Genomic DNA, 24,526 nt, shown 5'->3' on the forward strand with positions numbered 1-24,526 from the left:
CCAGGGTGTCGAGAGGCATTTGCAACAAACAAATGCATACCTGGAGGGCATTCACTCTGGCGTGGAGGCCCAACAGAGAGCATATCAGGCTCTGGCCTCAGCACTGATGGTAGCCATTTACCAGTCTCTAGCCTCCATCCTCTTCCTATACCCAGTCCCAATTCCCTCACCCTCAACCTATCCCAAGCACACCTTCAGACCAGCATTCACCTAAATCAACACACCACCCCCATGCAGACACACCAACATCCACTGCCTCATCTGTGTCCCCCTCCTCCTCGTTGTCCACGTCCCTCCCAGTAGCATCTCCACTCACACCTACAAGCACTACATCCTCATCCACTACCTCCATCACCAGCACGCCCATCACAACACACCCCTCACTTGCAGTCACCACCCCCACATCTATGCACACGTCCCATGTCCTCTCCCAGTGTGTCTGTGACCCCTTCTCCCAAAGTACACAAACCGAAGCACCCACCTACCCAACAGCCATCCACCTCACAACAGCATCCAGCCCATGAACCTGCACCCAAACTCAGCAGACAGACACCTTCTACAACCACTCCCTCTTCCTCCACTCCCAAACCCTCTGCCTCTTCCCACCCCAGTGTCCCTAAGAAGGTTTTCCTGGCCAACTTTGACCTCTTCCCTACCATCCCTATCCTTCCCCTCGGGCCAGGGTAGCCAGAACCCAGCCCAGCACAGCAGTCACCAAGTCGACGTCTGCTGTGGTTCCTGCAGCTATCAGAGGCCCAAAGGGGGCACCCGTCAGCCCACTCAGTGTGCCACCAACCCCTGCCAAGGCCAAAACCATTCCGCCACCTGGCAAGATGAAGAGGGGGACAGGATACAGCAAGGGGAAGGAGCCACAGCCACCCAGCAAGGCCGCCTCAAAGACTCCAGCTGCCAGACCCAAAGTCATACCACCATCTGCCACGGTGAGGAAGGGGCACAAAACACCAGGCAAGGCACTTCAGCTGTGGTTACCAGCACAACCACCAGAAAGCCACCTGCAATCCAGCCAGCACCGCCAGCAGCCACGCCGCTAGCACAGCCGCAAGCACCGCCACCTGCACCGCTGACACGAGCACCACTACCAGCAGCCCCAGTCGGCATCCGTCCGAGGCTGCAGGAGAAGGCCTGGTGGCTACCAGCACAACCACCAGCACCGCCATCTGACAGCGGCCAGCACCGCCAGCAGCCCCACCACTAGCACCACCGCAAGCACCACCACCTGCACCTCTGACAGTAGCACCACTACCAGCAGCAGCAGCCCCAGTGGGCATCCGTCCGAGGCTGCAAGAGAAGGGCTGGTGGCTACCAGCACAACCGCCAGCACCGCCACCTGAAACGCGGCCAGCACCGCCAGCAGCCCCGCCGCTAGCACCGCTGCAAGCACGGCCACCTGTACCGCTGACAGCAGCACCACTACTAGCAGCAGCAGCCCCAGTGGGAATCCGTCCAAGGCTGCAGGAGAAGGCCTGGTGGCTACCAGCACAACTGCCAGCACCGCCACCTGCACCGTGGCCTGCACCACCAGCAGCCCCGCCGCTAGCACCGCCGCAAGCACCGCCACAAGCACCACCACCTGCACCGCTGACAGTAGCACCACTACCAGCAGCAGCAGCCCAAGTGGGCATCTGTCTGAGGCTGCAGGTGAAGGCCTTGTGGTACCAGCACAACCGTCAGCACAGCCACCTGCACCGCGGCCAGCACCGCCAGCAGCCACGCCGCTAGCACCACCGCAAGCACTGCCACCTGCACTGCTGACAGCAGCACCACTACCAGCAGCAGCAGCCCCAGTGGGCATCCGTCCGAGGCTGCAGGAGAAGGGCTGGATTCTCCCTCCACCACTGGCAGCACCAGCACCGGCACTACCACCAGTTTGCAGCCGTAGCCATCACCGGATGGAATCTAGCCCTGCCTCCATGGAATATCATGCAACCTGGTCCCTGCAAATCTCGTGCCTCAGACACCCAGGTGAGGGACTGTGAACTGCCACACCCTAAGTGTTGCATCACTGGGCACACAGCCCCCTCCAGAACCAGTGAATATATGCATCCACTCACCCTATCCTTGGCAAGATGAAGCACACTGGGCACAAAGCCCCCTCCAGGACCAGTGGAGATATGCATCCAATCACCCTATCCTTGGCAGGATAAAGCACACTGGGCACAAAGCCCCCTCCAGGACCAGTGGAGATATGCATCCACTCACCCTATCCTTGGCAGGATAACGCACAGTGGGCACAAAGCCCCCTCCAGAACCAGTGGAGATATGCATCCACTTGAGAGACTGTGGCCTTGCAATCCCCAGGACCAAGCAGTGAGCAAACCACCCACTTGAGAGACTATGGCTTTGCACTCCCCAGGACCAAGCAGTGGGCAACCCACCCACTTGAGAGACTGTGGCCTTGCACTCCCCAGGACATCGCTATGGGCATGGAGCCCCCTCCAGGAGCAGTGGCGTTTTACCATCTTCCGGCTGAGGTGCACCCCCCTTCACCCTCCTGCTGAGGTGTCTGTGTGTTTTCAACCTGATGCCCTGGCAGTGTTCTTTCTGTATTGAGGCAGGAGTCAAGTGTGGGCTTGGCCTATGAGTTTTGGCCCAGTGGCCCACGGACATTTTGAGTGGACAATGTACATATTGTATATATTTGTAAATACTGTTTTTCAAATTATTACGTATATATCTGACTATTTCTAAAATATCACTGATTTGACTCTATTCCTTTTGTCCTTGCGTTCTTCCAGGGGGTTACGGGGTGCAAATGTAATGTTGATGCATTCGTTTGTGTGTATGGTGTTGTGGGTGAGAGTGGGGGTTTTGCGTGTTGCATGTGTGTGTCACTCTCTTTTTCCTCCCCTTCTCCCCAGTGTACTAGGTGCAGTACTCACCGTGGTCGCCACCGCCGCCGTTCATACTCCTGGTAGATGAGCAGGTAGACCAGCATGGGGATGACCTGCAGCTCGGGCTCTTCGGCGTCCTGGTTCTTCGTTGAGTGTTGTGAGGTGAGTGGTTTCCCTACTGGGTACTGTTTCCGCCGTGCTTTTGATGGCGGTGGTACCGCCCCGGAAAAGCTGACAGATGGGCGGGTTATGATGGGGTGGGCGGTACATAGACTTCCGTCTGTCTGTTTGCGCTTACCGCCGCAGTGTTTGTTGCTACTGCCATGGCGGTTGGAGTGTTAAAGTGGCTGCCTGTGCTGGCGGTTTCCGCCGTGGTCGTGATCCCATTTTTTTTTACTGCCGGCCTGTTGGCGGTATTACTGCCGCTTCAACACCGACTGCCAGGGTTGTAATGAGGACCTATGTTCCCTCAATTTGGAGGTGATCCATATGTGCACCCCATCCTTCTAACAAGGCATCTGTTATTATGGTCTGGGGAGGGACATCCTGATTAAAAGGCAACCCTTGAAGCAGATTCATCAGAGAGCTCCACCATTTCAGAGAGTTTATTGCCTGAGCTGAGAGTGTGATCTTGTCCACCCAATTGGCTGTGAGTTGGCCCCATTGATCCTCAAGCCATTCCTGAAGATGGTGCATGTGGAGATGGGCATTCAGAGCTAGAAAGATGCTTGAAGGCATCGTTCTGAGAGGAGATGACATTGTTCTCACTGTTGCGTGAGAGGCTTTCTAGAGAAATCAACACCAGACGGATTGATAACAGTCTCTCCTCCGAAAGGCACACATATTCTTGCTTGACTGTTGTCAATTGAGGCCCCTTAGTAATGCAGTGTCTCAACAGGAGTAGCCGTTGACTTGCTGTGACTGATATGCAGTCCTAGTAATTTGAGGAGATCGCTTGCCCACTGGTAAGGCAGATGTGCTTTCTGAGGAGTCAACACCTTGATCAGCCAATCGTCCAGGTAGAGGTAGATGAAAAATTGATGCTTCCTGTGGTGGGCTGCTACCACTGCCATGCACTTTGAGAAACTTCTAGAGGCTGATTTGAGGCCAAACGGAAGCACTTTGTACTGGTAATGATCTTGACCCACGACAAACCTCAAGAATCTGCAATGCTTTTAGGCTATTGGTACATGAAAGTGAGCATCCTGGAGGTTTATCAAGCAGAGTTAGTATCCCTGGTATAACTGGGGCTAGATCTGATGAAATGTCAGGATTCAAAATTTCTCTTGTCAAATCCACTTGTTGGCCAATTTCAAATCAAAAAAGGGTCTGAACTTGTTTCTGGGGCCTTTCCTCTTTACCAGAAAGTATCTGGAATAAATTCCAGTTCCTTATTGTTTGGGAGGAACAGTCTCCACCACCTGTTTCTGGAGAAGGATGTTGACCTCCAAGCACAGCATCTGTGAATGTTAATTGGATAGTTTTGGTGGTATATTTGGCAGAGAGCTGGTGAACCTGAGACAATACCCATTTTGAGCAATATTTATTACCCAGGCCCTGTTTGTGATGGATTGCCAATCAGTTGAAAAATTAGAAATACTTCCCCCTACCAGAATGGGTAACAGAAGAGTGGTAAGGAAAGTTTCATGGCTTCATGCTGCCTGCTGTAGGCTTTCCACCCTCCACAGGCTGTTGAGTGGCTCTCCCTCTAGGTGTCAGGTTCTTCCATGAACTGACTATTCTTTGTGGTCTTGGTGCGAAAGAAAGGTTCATGGTTCCGTATCTTGAAGGTTCTTGTCTGTCTGAGGTAGGGGTGACCATTTCTGGTAGACACAGGGCTGCTGACATTGGAATGCCTAAGCAGGCGGTGCCTTCTGGAAGAAGTTCCCAAGAGGAAAAGCCCTGAAGGAAGAAAAACTTTGATGATAATTGGAGACTCCAGGAGGGAGATGGCTGGAACAAATGAAGAATCCAAGGCTAGAACAAGACTAAAGGACAGTTCTGACCATTATAAACCTAAAGACACGACATGATGACAGAGGAAGTGTAAGCCACCATTTTGGATAGGGAAAAAGGCAACAGAACAAGCATAGGAGCACCTCCATGATGGATAGGTGTAACAAAAACCCTTCCCAATGGATTCTGGGAGGAAGAACTACAAGGAAAAGGGACATGGCCCCCCAGGGAAAATATTGCCTCCATACCAGTCGCCCAACAGAACCAAGAATGGCTCTCCGTGGCCCTCAAAACTGCCGCGGGCTGCAAGTGAGTGAAAGGAGCATCCTGTGGTATGACATGGGATGCTGTAGAGATAATCCTGCGTTGTTGTGGGGCCCTGTGGACTGTGCGGGAGTGAGAGGGCTGAGCCATGGGTCGAGTCATGGCCCTTGGTGTAACACTAGGCTGCTGCAGCTGTTGTTGCTGGTAAGGCCTCTGCTGTTGAGATTGCTGTTGATCTTGGTACCAGTGAGGGGTGTGAACCCTCTGATGAACAAACAGCTGTTGGTAGGGCTTGTAGGGCCTTCATTGTTCCTTTGTTTTTCAAGGCCCACTGCTTTAAGGGTCTCCATTTCCGATTGCATGCAGGCCATCTCATCGTTTGTGTGACTGCCAAAGAGTGTGGATATTGAGAATGGCAGATTAAGAATCTCTTTTTTTGATTCATGTTTGATAGTGTGAGACGAAGCCATGAATGTTGGCGCAATACCACCATGTGACAGTTGTCATGTGCCGCAGCAAGGAAATCCTCCCTTTTGGCTCTGGGGAGGTCTTCGGCATATTTCCGTAAGGAGTCTCATAAGGCCCTGTCATACCTGCCCAGAAGAACTGATGCACTAGCTGCTTTCATAGTGGTAACAGCTGTACCACATACCTTGCAGCCCATTGAGTCCAGCTTCTTACTGTCCTTGTCCTGTGGTAGATTAGACAAAGGACTCATAGAGTGATTTTTCTTAACCACTAAGATGACTCCAGACTCCAGAGGTGGATCGGGTCAGAGAAAGAGTAGACCCTGCTCTGGAGGCCTGTATTTCTTCTGTAGCCTCGAAGGAGCTACTGTAGTTGAAGCTGGAGTGAGGAACAGATTTAATGCTATTTCCAACAGACCCAGAACCAAAGTAAGGAGAGGCCTTGATGCTGATTGGTGGTGAAGCATCTCAAACATGACCAATTTGGAAGGTGTTGAAATCGACATCGGAATATTCAATTTCACAGCTCTTCTCACCACGACATCTTAGAATGTAGTGACATCATCCACTGGAGAAACCAGTGGTTGTGGACAGTCTGACAATGTTGGTGAATATCTTTCTGTGATGGAAGAGGAGGTAGAGTAATAGTAAGTTTAGACCTTGTATGTGATGTTGATCTAGACCTAGATGGATGATGATGACGGTGAGAGTGTCTGGAGGATGTTCTAGTCGAGGAGCGCCAAGACCTGTGCTGATGTCTGGAATGATGCAAAAGGTGGTCAGTTCTTGATTGTCGCTGAGAAACTCCAGGCCTCGGAAAAGTGGCTTCCCCAGGTAAAGGAAGTAGTGTTGGCATCATTGTGAGTGGTACCAGAGGAGGAGGTGGTGGGGGCGGTTGTGGTAGTTGTGGCTGAGGCGATAAATGTGGAGAAGTAGAAGAGTCTGTAAGTTGTATTTGGGAAGAAGGAGAATACACTTTGGAGTATTCAGAATCTGGAGATGAAGAAATGTGTCTCTGTTTTCTTCCTTCTGCATGTCTTGATGTTTACGATGTCGACCTACTCCTTGGCGTAGACCTTCTCCTATATCTTGACGTCGACACACTCCTCAACGTCAACATTTGTCCCTGTTTCGACATTGACACACTCCTTGTCGCCGAAGTCCTTCTTTGCCTAAACTCTGAAGTCATCGGCATACCATGTCTAGACGTTGATCTTCACCTGCTCTTCGATGTCGACCCAGTCCTTGACACAGAACAAGTTGGTTCTGTACCTTGTCTCAACATCGATCCTCTTGATGTCGACCTGAAACAATGCTGTTTCTGGGCTGAACTCCTCTTTTTTGACTTTTCAGGCGTGGGGTCCTCAGAGGAATTTGGAAGAGCCCTGGTAGAGGACTAACCCTCTCCTCACACTCCTGACGTTCCACCTTCAGACTGTGTCTGCTGCCTGTGGTGCTCGCTGTGCCATGAAAGCACATTTTCTCCCTTTCCCTCAGGGTATGCTTGAAAAACTTCCTGCAGTGCTGGCATTTGTTAGCAACATGGTTCTCAGTAGGGCAAGTAATGCAGACATTGTGAGGATTTGACTTGGCCTTCCTTCTCCTACAGGAAGAACACTTGTCAAATAAAGATGGCATTTTATTTGACTAAATACCACAAATACCTGTCAGAAAAAGACAGAAAATGCAAGGGACAATTGAAAACCATTCAATGAAACAGTTGTCAGAAAATCTACTTGAGATTTTTGAGGAGAAAAAGGCCAAAAAGGCAGAACTCAGTGGTCCAAGATCCTGTCACCAGGACCTAAAAAAATGAACTGAAGCAACTGCCACCTGCTGGATATTGGTAGTCCCTAGGTCCTTAAAGGCACAGACTTGGTTTTTGCACTCACATAATGGCACCCTACGGGGCTACACTGTCCTATCCGTCATCTTTCAACTTTTCTAAAAAGGGTTTGTGATAGAGAATTTTAACTGTCTATGAAATTATGTGGTTTTAAATATACATGTATATAGGTTTCTTTACCCTTTTTTTAAGTATGATCTGAAGAATTTGCCAATGTAGCCTCCCTTATAGGCTGAATAATATACTTAGCTTGTCTCTGCAGACCTTCTTGAAGAAAGGCAAACGTCTACATTTAAGAAGACATACCTTGGAAAAGTGCTCTGGGATCCCCAACCGTGGGTGGGACTGCTCAGTGCTTGTGACTATCAATTGAGATCCCCCTGGGAGAGAACTATATTGAAAACATGATTGTTATGTCAGATGATATTTTTACCATGATATGCTGGTGAGTTCTGCATAAACATAAATTAGCAGTATCAGGTGCTATTCCTGGTTAGTCCTTTACTACGCCTAGCACAGCTCCTGCTACACCTGGTCTCAGGGGTCATGAAGATGGACACATGACTGGAAAATAAAGATAACTCTATGAACCATATTTACCTCTTGTACTTTTCCATTCATGCCTTCAAATAAGAGGTTAATGAGAGGCAAAGTGTGAGGCTAATGCTAAACCCTATAATGTCATCAGGTGTCTAAAAGAGCGTGATCTCACTTCCGCACCCCAACCGTTTTGATGAATCTAAATCTACAGAGTTTGACTTACTAGATATTGAGTCATTTTATTTCAAATTAATTTGATGTTGGGGAGTTGAGGCAGAGAAATATCTGCAGGGAGCTAAAGCCTGAAGAAAATATTAACCCATACCAAAAATCATGCTGTTGGGCACTTTGTGGCTTGCATGCATTGTGTGAACACTCAAAGATTATGAACCGTTTGGCATCATCTATTGGTCACAAGTGGATGCAACACAGTGGGAATTCTTTGTAAAAGGAAGCTTGGCAGGGACCCATGTTTCCTTGCATACTGTATCTGAAAGGGGAGGTAAGTAGTTGGATGGAAGGATGTTTTATTGTGTATGTGATCTTGGGCATACCGTCAGTGCTAATACTCTGGTCACGCTTGAAGCAGAAGAGAAGTTGGCCCTCCCAGGCTTCTAGCAAAAAACAATCAAGAAAATAAGAAGGGCAACAAAGCACGCTGCATGCTTCACCTGCGTTGCACAGATCACATCACCCCTGCAGTGAAGGCTCTATACAAGCCACCAGGTAAAAGAGCAAACACACTTCTTACCTTCATGGAAGTTCCCCTAATTAACATCTTCTAGAAATATCTGCAGACCACACACCTTAAGTTGACATCTCTACACCAGCTGTCCACCTAATCTGTCAATTATAGACTTTACATTTACACCCAAGCTCCCCAAACTTTCCTTCTGCCCACAATCCCTGGCATTTTGGCAGGCCTTGTGATACATACAATGTTGCAGAACTTCGAGGATCTGTGCCTTGTAAGCTACAAAAGCGTTCAGCTCTGTAGACTTCACCAACTTGACTTTGTATCCTGAAAAAAGGGAGTTTTAGGGTTAGTAAAGATGGTGGGCTTTTGTACTGGATCACTTACAATTAATTTATTCTACCAAAAATAGAGAATCAGGGGTGTCATAACATGATGGTTCCTCAAAAGTGGTACGAAAAGTCAGACACATATCAAGAATGTGGACGGCCTATAAGGCTGGGAGCGAACAAGCACTTCCTGGATCAGCCTGACACATTCCTTTGTCTATAACTGTAGCCTAAATTAAATATGCATACATATTATAGCTATATAAAGGTGGACAGGTGTACTCTCAATTACAGTGTCTGCTGTCCAAAGACTGTGTAAAATGCTGATCCCCTCAGCCTTTTAAGCTCCCAAAGTTATCTTTACAAGGCCCTCCCCCACTCTGAATTTACTCGTAAAACAGGATCTCGAGCAGCTCCATGGTAAATGCTCCTCAAAGCCAATCACTGTTTCTCTTAGCCTACCGTTTGCCCTTATTTTACCCCAACTTACCATACTTGACTATAGGGCTATAACAGGCATGGATGTGTCGGGGGTCCACGGCTTCTTCTATGCTCAGGGTCCTAGTCTTTTTTGGACAGGGGCCTTCAAAACAAACACAAAGCCTGGGTAAGTCATGTTCTGACCCAAGTAAAACACGTTATTGACTTTGCCATGAAAGAGAAGGGTCATGTTTTAGACTAATGGCTCTCTATCAGTGTGCAGATTCATGCTTTGACCGTCCCACCCATCAGCTTTTTAGATCATGAAGACTTAAGTTTCTACATTTTCTTTCCAGCACCCAAGGAAAAAGGGTAACATCATACTGTAGTAAGCCATCCCTAAATGTATATCCATCAGTCACCTTGAAACTGTGATTCTGTATTTACTTGAGAAAGTAGGCAGAAGGTGTCCCATTATCATAGTCTCAGGCACAATCTCATATAGCCTCAAGGTACCCCATGGAACGTATGCCCATTCTGAGTTCTGATACTCTAGCATGTTGGAAAGCCACCTAGGGGAAATACTGTTGCAGCAGGTTGTTTGAACTTCAGTATTATGGCAGAGCACTGCCGTACCCTAATCAACCAATGTCAACTGTCTAGTTGTCTAGTTAACGAACGTCAATCTCCAAATACTACTCTTAAGGCTTCTACACTTTCAGACCTTGCTATAAACAACTTTGAAATAATATTACATATTTTGTGCCCTACTAAACAGCACAATGTTCGCATTTCCTGAACGTAAGCTAACCTCTATGGTTATGCAAATGCCACTTTTATGGGCCTAATCAAAACAGGACTTCATGCACGTCTAAGCCTAGGGAATTAAGGGCCAGATGCAGAAAGGGTTTTGCGCCTCGCAAACAGCGAAAAACGCCGTTTGCGAGGCGCAAAAGCCTCTCCGGTATGCACAGTGCTTTAAATGGAAATATAGAAGTGCAGGTACTCTCCAATTAAAAGTATTACATTTTTCTTGAGATATGCCGGTACTCTCCCTCTCAAAATAAAAAAGTGCCGGTACTCAGTACCGGAGAGTACCGGCCCATTTAAAGCACTGGGTATGCAGAAATGCATTTTGCGAGTCGGATTCGACTCGCAAAATGCATTTCCGACTCGCAAATAGGAAGGGGTGTTCACTTCCTATTTGCGACTCACAATGCAATTCAATTCAATTCCATTTGCGACCGCTTTGAATCGCAGTTACCATCCACTTGAAGTGGATGGTAACCCAGTCGCAAACGGGAAGGGGTCCCCATGGGACCCCTTCCTCTTTGTGACTGGAAAAAATATATTTTTTCAGAGCAGGGAGTGACCAATGGACCACTACCTGCCCTGAAAAAATCCGAAACTAAAGGTTTCGTTTTTTTTTTTCAAAGTGCAGCTCGTTTCCCTTTAAGGAAAACGGGATGCACTTAGAAAAAAAAACCTGCTTTATTAAAAAGCAGTCACGGACATGGTGGTCTGCTGTCTCCAGCAGGCCACCATCCCCGTGAGTGCCCATACTCCCAATGGGGTCGCAAACTGCAACCCACCTCATTAATATTAATGAGGTGGGTCTTTGCGACCCTATTGCGTGTTGCAGAAGGTGTCTGAGACACCTTTCTGCATACCAAATTGCGACTTGCAGTTTGTGAGTCGCAGGGACTCGCAAATTGCAAGTCGCAATTTGGATTTTTGCTACATCTGGCCCTAAGACCCTTACCTCTGCATGGGATTGTTCAGGACAAAACTGATTTGGTAATTGATAAATCCAGGGGTAATCCCAATCTTAGTTAGAAGTATGGCATGCTCTCAACAAAATGCATCAGATTGAATTGTATTTATTTCAGTGCAGATAGGACCACAAAACTAACAGTAAATCTCCCAGTGAAGAACAGCCAACACATGTTTCACCCCTTCCTGGCATGGAAGCCTGGGGCTTTTTCAAGGTGTCGCCAGTAAAGTGCTGCAGAAACTATGGTGTTAAGTCAGCCTGGCAAGTCAGAAAGCCCAAACACTTATGGCTAGACAAATTACTTAATGCGGTCCACAGCAACACTGTTAAAGGTTTGCAAGTTCCCCAATCCTCTAAGGTCCTGAAGTCACTGTGGTCAGATGGGAACCTCTTCTCTGCATGGCAGGAAATTGCATTGGCCCAAGGTGTAAGACAGACTAAAAGTTCATATGCCTCAGTCTGATTCATAAGTACATCTACAAAGTATTTTTACACCTCAAGAAGCATATTCGGGTTTGAGCACACAATAGGCAGCTGGTTCATGCCTTTGACACCTGCCCAGAGCCAAATGGCCAGGTACAGTGATAAAAGTTTCTCAGTAGGAGGGCTGAAAGTCTGAAACACATTATATATCCACCTGTGCCAAGTACTGTTGAAGACTGTCCAACCTGACAGACTCAAATCAAACCAGGTTCAATGAGAGTCACTCTGCGAGACTACCATTAACGTTGGTTTAATATTTTCCTGTTGTGTGCACTATGCCCAGCCACACAAATGAGGTAGCATTTGTATCAGGACAAGTGAGATAATGTTGGATGGTGGGAAATGGGTACATTCCTGCTGATTCTGAACATGTACATCACAGAAATGCAATGAAAATGTGCAATTTAAGGCAAAGTTTGAGGTTTGCAGGACATTGTGGGTAAGAATACTTTGTAGGATCCACACAAGGTGATGATACCACCCTCGGCTCCCCTGAGTGTCTAGTTTTCAGAAATGTCTGGGTTTGGTAGGTTTCCCTGGGTGGGTGTCGAACACCGGCCACAAAAACGCTGCTACCCCATAGCCAAATCAAATCACTATTGTGACAGGAAATGTTGATGTCTTCACATTTTGATTTGGGGCCTTTCCTGCAGTGAGCTCTAGGCCTACACACACATGTGAGGTATGATTTTTATGAGAAGACTTAGGGGAATGCTGGGAAGATGGTAGTTTGTGGCTCCCCGCAGATTCCAGATCTTTCCATGACAGAAATGTGAGGAAAATTTGTTTTTTAGTCAGTTTGAGGTCTGCAAGGGATTCTGGGTAAAATATCCTGGTGCAAGTCACCCCATCCTGAAAATAGGTGTTTAGTTTTAAAAAATGTATAGGTTTGCCAGATTTCCCTAGGTGCTGGCTGAGCTAGGGCCCAAAATCCACAGCTACCCATTTTGCAAAAAATGGGTCAGTTTTGAGTGGAAAAATGTGATGAATCCATTTTGCGTTTTGGGCTTTGTCTTGTCATGGGCACTAGACCTACCCACACAAGTGAAGTACCATTTTTATCAGAAAACTTAGTGGAATGTTGGGTGGAAGCAGGGTTGTGGCTCCCCTCAGATTCCAGAACTTTCCATCAAGAAATGTGAGGAAAGTTTGTTTTTTTCAGTCAAACTTTGAGGTTTGCAGGGGATTCTGGGGTAAAAAAACTTGGAGAGAACACACAAGTCCCCCCATCCTGGATTCTGCTAGGTGCCGGCTGAGCTGGTGCCCAAAATCTACAGCTACCCACTTTGCAAAAAATAGGTCAGTTTTGAGTGTAAAAATGTGATGTATCCATGTTGTGTTTTGGGCCGCTATCTGTCTAAGGCACTTGGCTTACCCAACCAAGTGAGGTACCATTTTTATCAGAAGACTTAGGGAAATGCTGAATGGAAGGACGTTTGTGGCTCCCTGCAGATTCCAGAACTTGCCATTACAGCAATATGAGGAAAATGTGTCTTGAGTGGAAAAATGTGATTAATCAATGTTGCGTTTTTATCTACCCGTTTTCAATATTTCTTTATTTCAACAGTTCGTTTCTTTGGAGAAACCTTTAGGGATCTATACATTTGACCCCTTGCTGAATTTGGAATTTCGTGTAAAGAGTTAAAGTGGACTTTAAATTTTTATTTTTTTGGGGTCACATTTGCTGTTTATTCAAAGAAAGAGGTCAAATGTCAGTCTAGCCTTCTGACAAATTGCTGTTTATTCTTTGACCTTGGAGACTGGTGTTTACTTTTCTTTATCCTACTGCAAAGTGTGAGGATTTTGTAAATTGAACTATCTATGTAAAAACCTTGCTGGTGTGAAAGGAAATGCTGTAGGATGTCATTTTCTTGTACACACAACATCATTTAAATAGCTATTAATTAAGTGTACAAACAGTTAAAAAAGAAACAAGAAAGCACAAATGAAGCATCTTTTTCTAATTCTACAGTGATATGGAAACAAAGAGTTTAAAAGTATCAAAACAAATCAAGATACTTTACTTGGTGACGGGCAAATGGCAATGTCCACACATTGGCGGTCATTATGAACATGCGGGAAAGACCGCCGACCGCCGGGTCGGCGGTAAACAGAATCCCGCCGTTGGCGGTGAATGGAAACCCACCATATAATGAACGAAAAACCCAACCCCGCCAAAAATCACCAGACCACCACTGCCCGCCATGACTCTGTCGGCGGGAATCCCAGACCTCCCCACCCCCCCCACCGCCAAGCACACCCATATCCCAACCTCCAAATAATGATGCACAAATCACCTTGGCGGACAGCGGCGGCCGGAAGACCATTGGCGGCTGCAACCACCACGGGCGGCAAGTGGACTCAACAGCAAGAAGTGCACACATTGGATAGGCGTATGACTCACACACCTGACACACATCCAGAACCCCATAAAACACCCCCAGACACACCCCACCATCCCTTGCAATGAATGCATGACAAGAAAACAGAGAGCACCAGAGGCAGACAGTGAATGCCAGCATACAGGAGACGCACACTCACCATGTCCCCCCTAAACATCCATGCTTCACCGAAAGGGAGTTAAGGACCATGGTGGACGAGATCTTGAAGGTGGAGCCACAAACCTTTGGGGCCGAGGTTCATCACACACCCATCGCCAGGAAAATGGAGCTGTGGAAGACCATTGTGAACAGAGTCAGTGCAGTGGGACACCATCCACGCACCAGGGACGACATCCGGAAGAGATGGAACGACCTGCAGGGCATCAAGGCACCACATCTCAGTGCAGATGACTGGGGGAGGACCGCCACCAACACCACCCGACTACACCGACTGGGAGGAAAAGGTACTGGCCACCCTGCTCCCAGAGGGACTCACTGGAGGAATGGACTCGGGTAAGTCATCTACAATTACCCCATATCGACCACACCTGCAATGCATGCACCACCCTACCCCACCCACACCCACCAGGACCTACACCCCACCCAGGCATCAGACACTATGTCCACCCCCCTGCATGACCACAAACCCACTAACAGGCCCACATCCCTCCAGCAGTACACAGTCACCCACCCCTGCACATACCCACAATAGAACAGCACCCCCCACCACAATGTAACCCCACACTGGTGCTAAATGCAATGTCAACCTCACAAAGGCACCCTGGAAGGCCACTGAAAGTATCACCAGCACAAAATAGCACAGTCCTGTTCACCTCAAACGTTCATGCATATGTAACAGACATGTCTATGTCCCCCAACAGGCACCACCACCCATGCAACCCTAATAGATGGGACAAGGAGTTCCAGTGCCCGCCAGGGAGTCAGAGGCACCTCACAGGACACTAGTGAAGGATCCCTGGACACTAATGAGCAGGCAGACCCCTCAAACAGCCCTGGACTCTTACCATGCAACAGCCCCACCCAGGAAACAACTGTAACCCCTACCACCCAGTCAAGACCAGCAGCCCAGGGCAGGCATACCCACACCAGTGTACCCAGGGCACAGACTGGTGGAACACAGGTACAGAGGCCACAGGCTCCCACTCCCAACATGCAGGAAGGCGAGGGCCCCAGTACAAGTGGTACTGCCAGACCTGTGCAGGGGACACAGGCACAGGGGGCTAGGGCAAGTGCAGGGGTCGCAGTGGGCCAGGTGGTAGGCCACAGGATGGATGCAGCAGCCCACGACATGATATCCGAGGTACTGGGGGCCTACCAACATACCAAAGACAGGTTGGCACAGATTGTGTCCACCCTGGATCACAGTCAGAGGATGCAGCAGGAACAACACCAACAGGCCATGGAGCAGTGGAAAGAGCACAATACCACAATGGCCACCATAGTAGGAGCACTGCTGCAGCTGGTCAAAAACCAGTCTGACACCACACAAGACAAGAGGCCCCCACAACAGCACTGGACCACCAGCATCAGATGACCCCAGCAGCAGAAACATCCCAGGAACTACCCTCACAGGAAACCCAAGGGCTTACCATGTCATCCCATGAAGCTCCACAGCAGGTGCCCAAACGACCCTCAAGCCAAGATATGGCACTGGAACCCCAGCTAAGAACAAGGCCCCCTCCAACAATTAACTCTGCAACAAATGCAAAGCAACCATCCCACCTATTCACCAACCACACTTTGCTAAGAAGCTATATGAAGTACTGTTAAACAAGATGGACCCATCAATACTAACAACAAGGCTGCTGTCTTGAGGACCCCCCACCCTAACGACTTCCCATCACTGTCAATAGCACAATTCACTCACTTCAACCAATAAAACACTTTTCACACCTGTAACACTGTCCCCTGTATTAAATTGTGAACAAAGTGTAGTATGGATGCAGAGAACAACTTTATTTTCGATTCTGTGAATGATGGGAGTCCTGTGTGCCCAAATGGTGGCAAGGAGGAAATGCATATATTTTCAGTCAGTACCATGCAGAAGTGGGTCATGTATCACCTATCATTACCAACCCCCCTTATATGACAGAGCACACTGAAGTAGAGTTGTATCAGTTGGTTCCTGGATTTGACATCTTCTCCTTCCTCATCATCACCATCACTCTCCTCACCGCTCTGAGGTAGCTGATCAGGACCTATAGCACCCTCCACCTCCAAGAGGGGTATAGAATGTCTCACTGCCACGTTGTGCAGCATGCAGCAGGCCACCACTATTCTACACACCTTATCAGGCCCAGCGATATGTGGACACTGGAATCTAGCCTTCAGGAGATCTATAGTTCGCTCTATTACCCTCCTAGTACGTACATGGGCCTCATTGTAATTCCTCTCTGCATCCGTCCTGGGATTCCTCACTGGTGTCAGGAGCCAACGCAAGTTGGGATAGCCAGAATGACCTAGAAAATGGTGCAATACAGACTCGTCATTGGTATGACCCTTAGTCAGACAGGCTGGTTTTCTGCAATGTGTCAGTTACTGACAGGCAAACTTACCTATGATCCACCCTCTTGTAGTTGTTCCATTTTCTGTGGCACACTACTGTTCCTCAAGACAAAGGAATCATGGACTGAACCTGGAAACATGGTATTCACATGTGAAATGTACTGGTCTGCAGTACATACCAATTGAATGTTTATGGAGTGAAAGTTCTTTCTGTTTCTGTACACTGATCACTCACTTTTGGGGGGATGATAGCTATGTGGGTGCCATTGATGGCACCTATGACATGGGGAAATGTTGGCAAAGGCATAGAATTCAGACTTGATGGCAGGTAGGTCAGTACTTTGGGGAAACCTCATATAGGACTGCAGATGCTGTACAAATGCATTCAGAAATCTTGTCAGTACCTGGCTGAACATTGGCTGTGAAAAACCAGCACCCATGCCCACTGTCACTTGAAATGAGCCCGTGGCCAGGAAATGGAGTGCGAAGAGCACCTGCACTTCAGTTGAAATGGCATGCTGATTACGATTCCCCAGAGTTAGTGCAGGATCCAGTAATGCACAAAGGTCCTGAATAGTTGCACATGTGAGTCTGTAAGTGATTATGATCTGACGTTCCACCATGGTCCCCATAGCGACAAGTGGTATGTACACCGATGGTGCCCTTCCTCGCCACAAGGGTCGGTACATACGAGGGGTTACAAAAAGGAGTGATAAAGACACATACTTGTCATCATTTGTGCACTGCATTGTTCATTGTGGTGTCTCTACAAAAACTGATACCTGACAGATATACATGTACATCACAATGAGGGAACAGAGTATTTAATGTGTGCTACAATACTGAATGGACAGAGGCCTAGGTGCTTCATGTGGCTTGTAGGGCCTGCATTGTGAGTAGTAATTAATTCTAGATGCGTAGGTGATGGCAAAATGTCTGCCCACTGTAAATCTGCTCTTTCGTTGTGGAAGTGAGCTCATACCGCTAGCGGTTGACATCACAGCGTAAGGCGGTGTTTACCGCTGTTCGCACCGTCACTGGTTAACATGGATGCCAATGGGGAATCCTGGTGTATCATGATCGTCGCCGGCGTTGATGGTGCACACCGCCATGGAAAGTACGAGTGTTCGTCATCATTTGAACACTTGACTCCCTGATCTTGTGCGGACAGGTACTCCCCTCTGTGTACTGCTGTGGCCTGCCTCTGGCTATGGATGTGGGACGTGTTGCAGATGAAAGGGCCTTCACCCAGGAGGAACTGGAGAAGCTAGTTGACGGAGTCCTGCCCCTGTACGCAAAACTGTATGGACGGCCAGAGATACAGGTGAGTCTGGGTTTTGGGGGCACTGTGTGTGTGTAATGGATGGTGTTGATTGCACATATGTTTGCACCTCTGAGCCTGCATGGGTCATGGTGCATGGCATGCTGCGTGTGACTGTCCTGTATGTCTGAGAGTACTGTCCATCCCATAGTGGACGAATAGCCAGCTGTTCCTATTGTGCAAGTGCCTGGCCTCTGTGTTCCATTTCTGTGTTACCCTTTTAGGTCATCGCCCACCAGAAGAGGGCACATTGGCATGCCATCGCCAAGGAGGTACGGACATTGGGGGGTCTACAACCGGCGGATCACCCACTGTAGAAAGAGGTGGGAGGACCTGCGGCTCTGAGTGCTAAAGATCAGTGAAGCCCAGCTGGGGAAGTCCTCCCAACGTGGAAGGGGTGCCCGTCAGGCACTGACCCCCTTCATGCAACGGATCCTGGCGGTGGCGTACCCAGACCTGGATGGGCTCTTGAAGGCTGCACAGCAGTCACAAGGGGGTGAGTACTCATTTACCATACTTCAGTCTGGAAGGATGTCTGGGTGTGCATTAGGGTTTATGCTGCTTAGAGGCAACGAATTTGACTGGTGTCCATCTACTTTATGGTCCCCAAGGGGTGTAGGGGTGTCTCTGTCAGGTGTCACCTACTTCTGCTCCTCAGGTATTTCAGGGGATAGGTGTAGAGCAATATTCTGGTCAGTAGTCAGGGGCACAGCGCAGGGGACCACGAATCCTCCGAGGCAGAGATAACCAACGCCCAGGGGACCAGTGGGTGGGAGGGCGAGGGGAGTTCCACGGGGGAGGCTACTACCACAGGAGGTAGTGACTCCGAGACCTCCTCCGATGGGGGCTCCCCGGCGGTGGCGGACCCTAGTGCACACACCACTACCGTTACATCTTCCGCCACACCCCATTCAATCACCGCCATCCCTTCTGCCCCCAACCGAGTTGGCCATGCCCCCCCACCCACAAAGGTGGGCGTCTCCTTCGCCCCAGGCACCTCCTCCTCTGCCCCAGTCAGCCCTGCTGCCCTCACAGAGGAGGCTATTGACCTCCTGAGAACCCTCTCTGTAGGGCAGACAACCATCGTCAATGCCATCCAGGGGCTAGCGTCAGAGGTGCAGCAGACAAATGCCTATCTGGATTGCATTCACTTTGCTGTGTCTGCCCTACAGAGATCTTTACAGGCTCTGGCCCCCTCTCGGATGGCAGCCAGTTTCCCTGGCCATTCCGTCCCCCCTCCAACCTCCTCTACCCCTTCCAGCACCCCACTCCCTTCACCCGTCCAAGGCACACATTCAGACACGCAGTCAAGCACATCAACACACAAGAAGCACACTTCAAAACACAAGCACCACACCTCCCACCACAAACATTCACACAGCCAACAGACACCTGAACACACAACAACATCCACTTCCCCCAGTGTGCCCACCTCTTCCGCCTTCCTGTCTGTCCCCTGTACATCCACATCCTCATGCACTGCACCTTCACTCACTGTTGCTGCTCCTCTTCCTGCACTCACCACAATAGCAGACATCCATACATGCACCCCATACACCACACCTGCACTCACCACCTCTACTGTAGTTGACACATGCAGCACACTCACCAGACTTGCAAACACCCACACAACATACATCCACACTAGCTGTCTGTCTTCTCCCACTGTGTCCACCCCCCAACTCCCAATACACACAAATGCACCAAGACATCCACCACACCACAGCATACTGAGCAGTCACCTGCACCCACTACTCGCACCCCTACACCACAAACATCCACACCCTCTGCCTCCATTCCCATGCCCTCATCCACCCCACCCCAATTGGTCCAAAGAAACTTTTCCTCTCCTGTGCTGACCTCTTCCAACCCACTGGCCCACCCCGTCTTGTCACCAAACGTGTTCACCTCCTTGCCCTTTCCGCTCCTTCTACATCACAGCCCACCCCTGTCCGCCCTTCACATTCACATGCCCCTTCCCCAGATAAGAAAAAGGCCCAGACTGAGCCTAGGCCATCTAGCTCCACCCGATCCAAACAGCCCCCACCCCCTTCAAAGAGAATACCACCCCCCTCCACCTTCCCAACGAAAGTCAAAGGCCCACCCACGTCGAAAATCCCCACCCCCACCACCCCCTGCCCCCCTTCCGTGAGGTGCCTGGATGCCCATATGGTGCCCCATTAGGTGGAGTACCATGCACTTGTGTGAGTCAGGTTGGGCCCACTGTGGCCCATGGCAATTGTCGCCATATGGACTGGCCATTGGCCCTGTTTAGACTGTTTGGCTCTGTGAGCTTAAGATTAAAGTTTCTGTGTGGGCTGTGTTTGGGCTGCACGCCGTTGAAACCTGGTCTTTTGGTTCATTTGTTATGGGTGTGGGCCATTTGTATATACTATGGTCAAGTTGGATGGGTCTTGTGTCGGGTAAGTACCTCTTGCTGTTGGGGGTATGGGTTGTGCTGCTGTGAAAGGTTGGGGGGGGCGTTGCAGGGTGGGTGGAGTGGGTGGGTATGTGTCTGTGCCCTTTCTTCCCTTGTTCAGTAGGCTGCGGTACTTACCTTTGTTGGCGGTCTCGGTCAAGGTATATGGCAAGGAGCAGGGCTGGCATGATCTGCAGCTCTCTATCCATGGCTGCCGCAATGCGTTCTGTGGGACTCCGGTGTGTGTTTCCTTATATTTGGTTAATTTCCGCCTGGCTTTGTGTGGCGGTGGTTCCCACCCCACAACTGATGGCGGATTGGTGGTTCATAATTTGATGGGCGGGTTGGGCCTTTCTGACGGCCTGTGGGCGGACTCTGCGAGCGTCGTCAGCACTCCTCTGCTGGTGGTTCGCAGGATGCCTGACTTTCGTTTGGTTCATTATCTGGCGGTCCGGCCCGCTCCTCTGTTGGCGGTTTCTACCGCCACCGCCGGCAGAGCGGAACGGACCACCATGTTCGTAATGAGGGCCATTATCTTTTGTGCGCTATTATTTAAGTGCAAGTTTAGTAGTCATTTCAATGGAAAATGCTCTGTCTGCAAATTACAATGGCTACCACGCCATGCTTTCATAATATATTTGTGACAGAGTGGCCCCCAGTGCAACACCGGCTACATTCTAGACCATTACTACTACTATTACTCTTCTGCTGAATGGATGTGGCTCATTTGCAACACTTGTTCTTCGTGTGATGCTTTGATTTTTCGGAATCCCTATGAGTTCAGTGATGTAGCATTGATGGCAGCATCACCGGTCTGAAAATTGCTGCAGCACTACTAGCTAGGAGGGCTACAGGAGCTCTTACAGCACTGGGTGCTTGCTGTTAGTTCAGCCCTATCCCCTCAGCGGCAGAAGTCAGACTCCAAGCAGCAAAATCTATTGAAGCAATTACGGTGGCACTGCAAAAGCCTCATAGCGTGCACACTGAATGGCCAGGCAGTGGGCATGCTCACTTTTGTAAATGTAAAGTGAGCCATTCGGCCCTGACTGCCTGACTGACTGCAAGACGCCCACTAGTTGCCAGGTGAAACGTTATAATGCTTCCCCTGCTGTGGGAGAAGACTTCCATGGTGAGGGGAGAATTATAGTTTGGGGATTTTGTTTTTGTAAAGATAACAAATTACTTTATGCTACAGGACTGCGTCCTGCTGGCCCAATCCTATAACACAGACCAATATGCATTGCTGGGTACAGCAGTGACAGCAGTTCTTGGCAATATTTTTATAAATGACCGTCTGCTTGGTAGTCATTTACAAATAAGGCGGGCAGCCTATCCACCATAGAGACAGAGCCATTTACTCTACCCCCATGCAGAATGGCAGGTTTTCCACCAAGAATTAAATCACATACAGTATTTTGACTGATTACTCTGTGCTATTCTGCATGCAGAGAAGTCCAACGACAGGAGGTAGAGAAGTTTCCTTTGTTTTATACCCCAGTAACTCATGTGAAAGTGCAGGCTGCTGCTAAATGAGTAATGGGAGAGCCAGCAGCTCTGCTGCCATTGCTCTTTGATCACAACTTTCTTATGCAGAGTGCCAGTCATCACTGCTGCAAGCTTCAAAACCATGGCAACATCTTGAAACAATATTCTGCAAATTATTTTTTTTTTTTTACTATTCAAAGATTGCAAACCAGTGCGAAGCTTTACTTTTTATTTTTTTATTGAAGCACATGCTCTCCATATTTAGTTGCCACACATTTGTCTTTTGTTTTTCTTTCTTTCTTTTTTTTATATTAGCATGTGCTTGCACTAATAAGAAAACCACCACTTTGTTTCTTAGAAGGCAAGTAGACCTTTTTGTTTCGATGTCAGGAATCTTCCCTAGAAAAGTCCACAAACATCAGATTCTCATTCTGCATTACAGGTTTAAATTTGGCCTATAGGAGCTTAGATAATGTCGATAGACATTCAGGCTTCAGTGTAGCATACTGAAAGAGCTTTTTATTACACTAGTGGACCAATGTACAAGATATTCAAACTGTGTCCCTATGCCACCTGTCCAAACTCCTGTCCTTCCCACTGAATGGTGTACCAGTGTATGAGCAGTGTTCTTAAATGAGTGTTGTATGTAAGATATTGGGTTAGTGGTTGGGGATAAAACCCTTCTCAAGCAGCAGCCACGTTTGTCAGGGGGAGGCATAAGCCAGCTCTAAATTAACCTGTGCTCAACCTTCTGGTAGCTTGGTACACAGTCAGGCTTAACGTATAGGAAATGTGTAAAGTATTGGTGTAGGACTTCAAACAGTACTAAAGAGAAATCACGACACAAAAATATCCCACACCTGACTAGAAAAACAGAGCAGATTCTAATAGATAAAACAAGACCAAAACAACAAAATCCAATTGTACAACCAGAGATATGCAATTTTAAAGATTTTAGTGAAAATAGCACCTAAACGCACACAGTGTAAACTGTGGGTATCCAGACGTGTGGACCAGGACAAAACCACAAGTTCAGGCCGACTGCAATGGAGCACGAGCTGGCCACAGGGACCCATCTGGGCCCACTGAACAAGAGTAGATTAAATCCTGGTTGTAGAGCAATGCAGGGTCCTGCATCAAGGATGTGTTGCACACCTGAATCGATGCATTGGTTCTGAGGGACTGTGAGACTGCGATGTGAGGTGCTGGGGCATCGTCAAGGATCCTGTTGAGGAGGGGCTTCAATGCGGAATCCAGCATTGTCGTCGAGGCTGCCATTGGTGAAGGGCTTGTGCTGCAAGGGCCTGTGTTGAGGATGTGACATGCAGCAGCTGTTCCAATGAGGCTGCAAGGGTGATGCAGAATCATTGAGTTGGGAAATTCCAAGCAGCTGAGGCGATGCGCCAGTTCTTTTCGGAAATGCACTGCAATGGAGATGATGGATCCACAAATGGGCTGGTACAGCACCTTCAGGCCCATTTCCAAGTGTCCAGGACTGAGGCGTTCCGACTTTACATGAAAGAGGAATTTTCATTACAATTCCAAAGACACTAAACATGTAGTGCTAAAACAAATTAAAGATGAATACTGGGCTCCCCTTGCCCTAGATTTGGGGATAAAATGAATTGGCCACAGTATCCTCAATAAGTTTGGGAAATATAAAAGGGGTAAGAGCAGCATTGGTGGTACACAAACGTCTCCCACAGGTTCATTTAGCAGATCAGGAACGCGAACTGCCAAAAATAGTTGCAGAGACTTGTACATATATAGATCAGAATAATTTGGAGGCCAAACCAAACCAAATAAATCACACCTTAAAGGCAATTCTAAAAACGAGAATACCAAGCAAACACAATAATTTTCCAGAAAATGCTGGGACAAACAAAATCTAATAAAGAAAAAACAAAATCACTGGGAGAATTCCTGCAGTCGAGAGCTCTGAAAAGCACTACAACTGTATATTGATACACAGCCTTCTCATTCCTTCAGGACTCATCCAACAAACGGACCAAGAGAGGTGGGAGCAGTCAGAACAGAGAACAGAGGAATAAATGAAACCCAGAAAAAACTCACAATGCTCATCTGACGTAATAATAAAGAGAAACTTCCTCAACAAAAAATCCAATGCAAAATATGCCACACATATTGAGAAAGTTACTCAGGAACATGACGTGGGCAGTGACTCTGCTAGACAGCACAGCAGAGGTCATGATAGTTCACCAGAATCTTCAAGAGTTTCTGGACGTGAGTGCAACTAATGACTACTTAGAAGTCAGAACACCAGAGAGGCAGGTCGCCCCTCCAGATCGTGTTTATAAATTGAACATATAGATTGAGGGGGACATAAGGCGCACAATTAAAAAAAAAGATTGGCCAAGGGGAAGATGCGATTTCACTGTCTTTCTCAGTCCTTGTTCCGGAACAAGTGAAACAAGCCTGTGCTGCAGATTGGGCTTTTGCACAGGCTTCAGCTTTTCTAATGGCTTAAGTGCACTTTTCTGATCCATCCATGGTCTTACCTATGGATTACACTAGCATTGCTCGCTTTCTTCCTGTGGATTGAATGTGTGATTGTTTGCTCTCTACTAATACATGGACATTATCTTCCGGAACGCTCTGCTATTGAACTGGTAGATGAGTTTTGAAGCCTCATTTACCTTGCCACAAAGTGCGAAGAGACTTGGCCTTTGTGAACATTTCTGCTGTTCCAGTTCCTGATGGACTTGTTTGGGATAAAGTTCCAAATGACATATATAGCACTACAGAAAC

The 24,526-nt window shown here is 48.3% G+C and overlaps 1 protein-coding gene across 1 annotated transcript in view; it reads right to left on the minus strand.

Annotated features, from left to right (window-relative positions):
* Positions 1-24,526, minus strand: part of LOC138301475 (complement C4-like) — a 685,953-nt gene that overhangs the window by 41,949 nt on the left and 619,478 nt on the right. The window contains exon 39 of the mRNA XM_069241987.1: positions 8,863-8,946. Coding sequence (XP_069098088.1) covers positions 8,863-8,946 — 84 coding nt within the window. The remainder of the gene's footprint in view (positions 1-8,862; positions 8,947-24,526) is intronic.

The sequence above is a fragment of the Pleurodeles waltl genome, chromosome 6 (assembly GCF_031143425.1).
Source record: "Pleurodeles waltl isolate 20211129_DDA chromosome 6, aPleWal1.hap1.20221129, whole genome shotgun sequence".
In the NCBI taxonomy this organism is placed as follows: Eukaryota; Metazoa; Chordata; class Amphibia; order Caudata; family Salamandridae; genus Pleurodeles; species Pleurodeles waltl.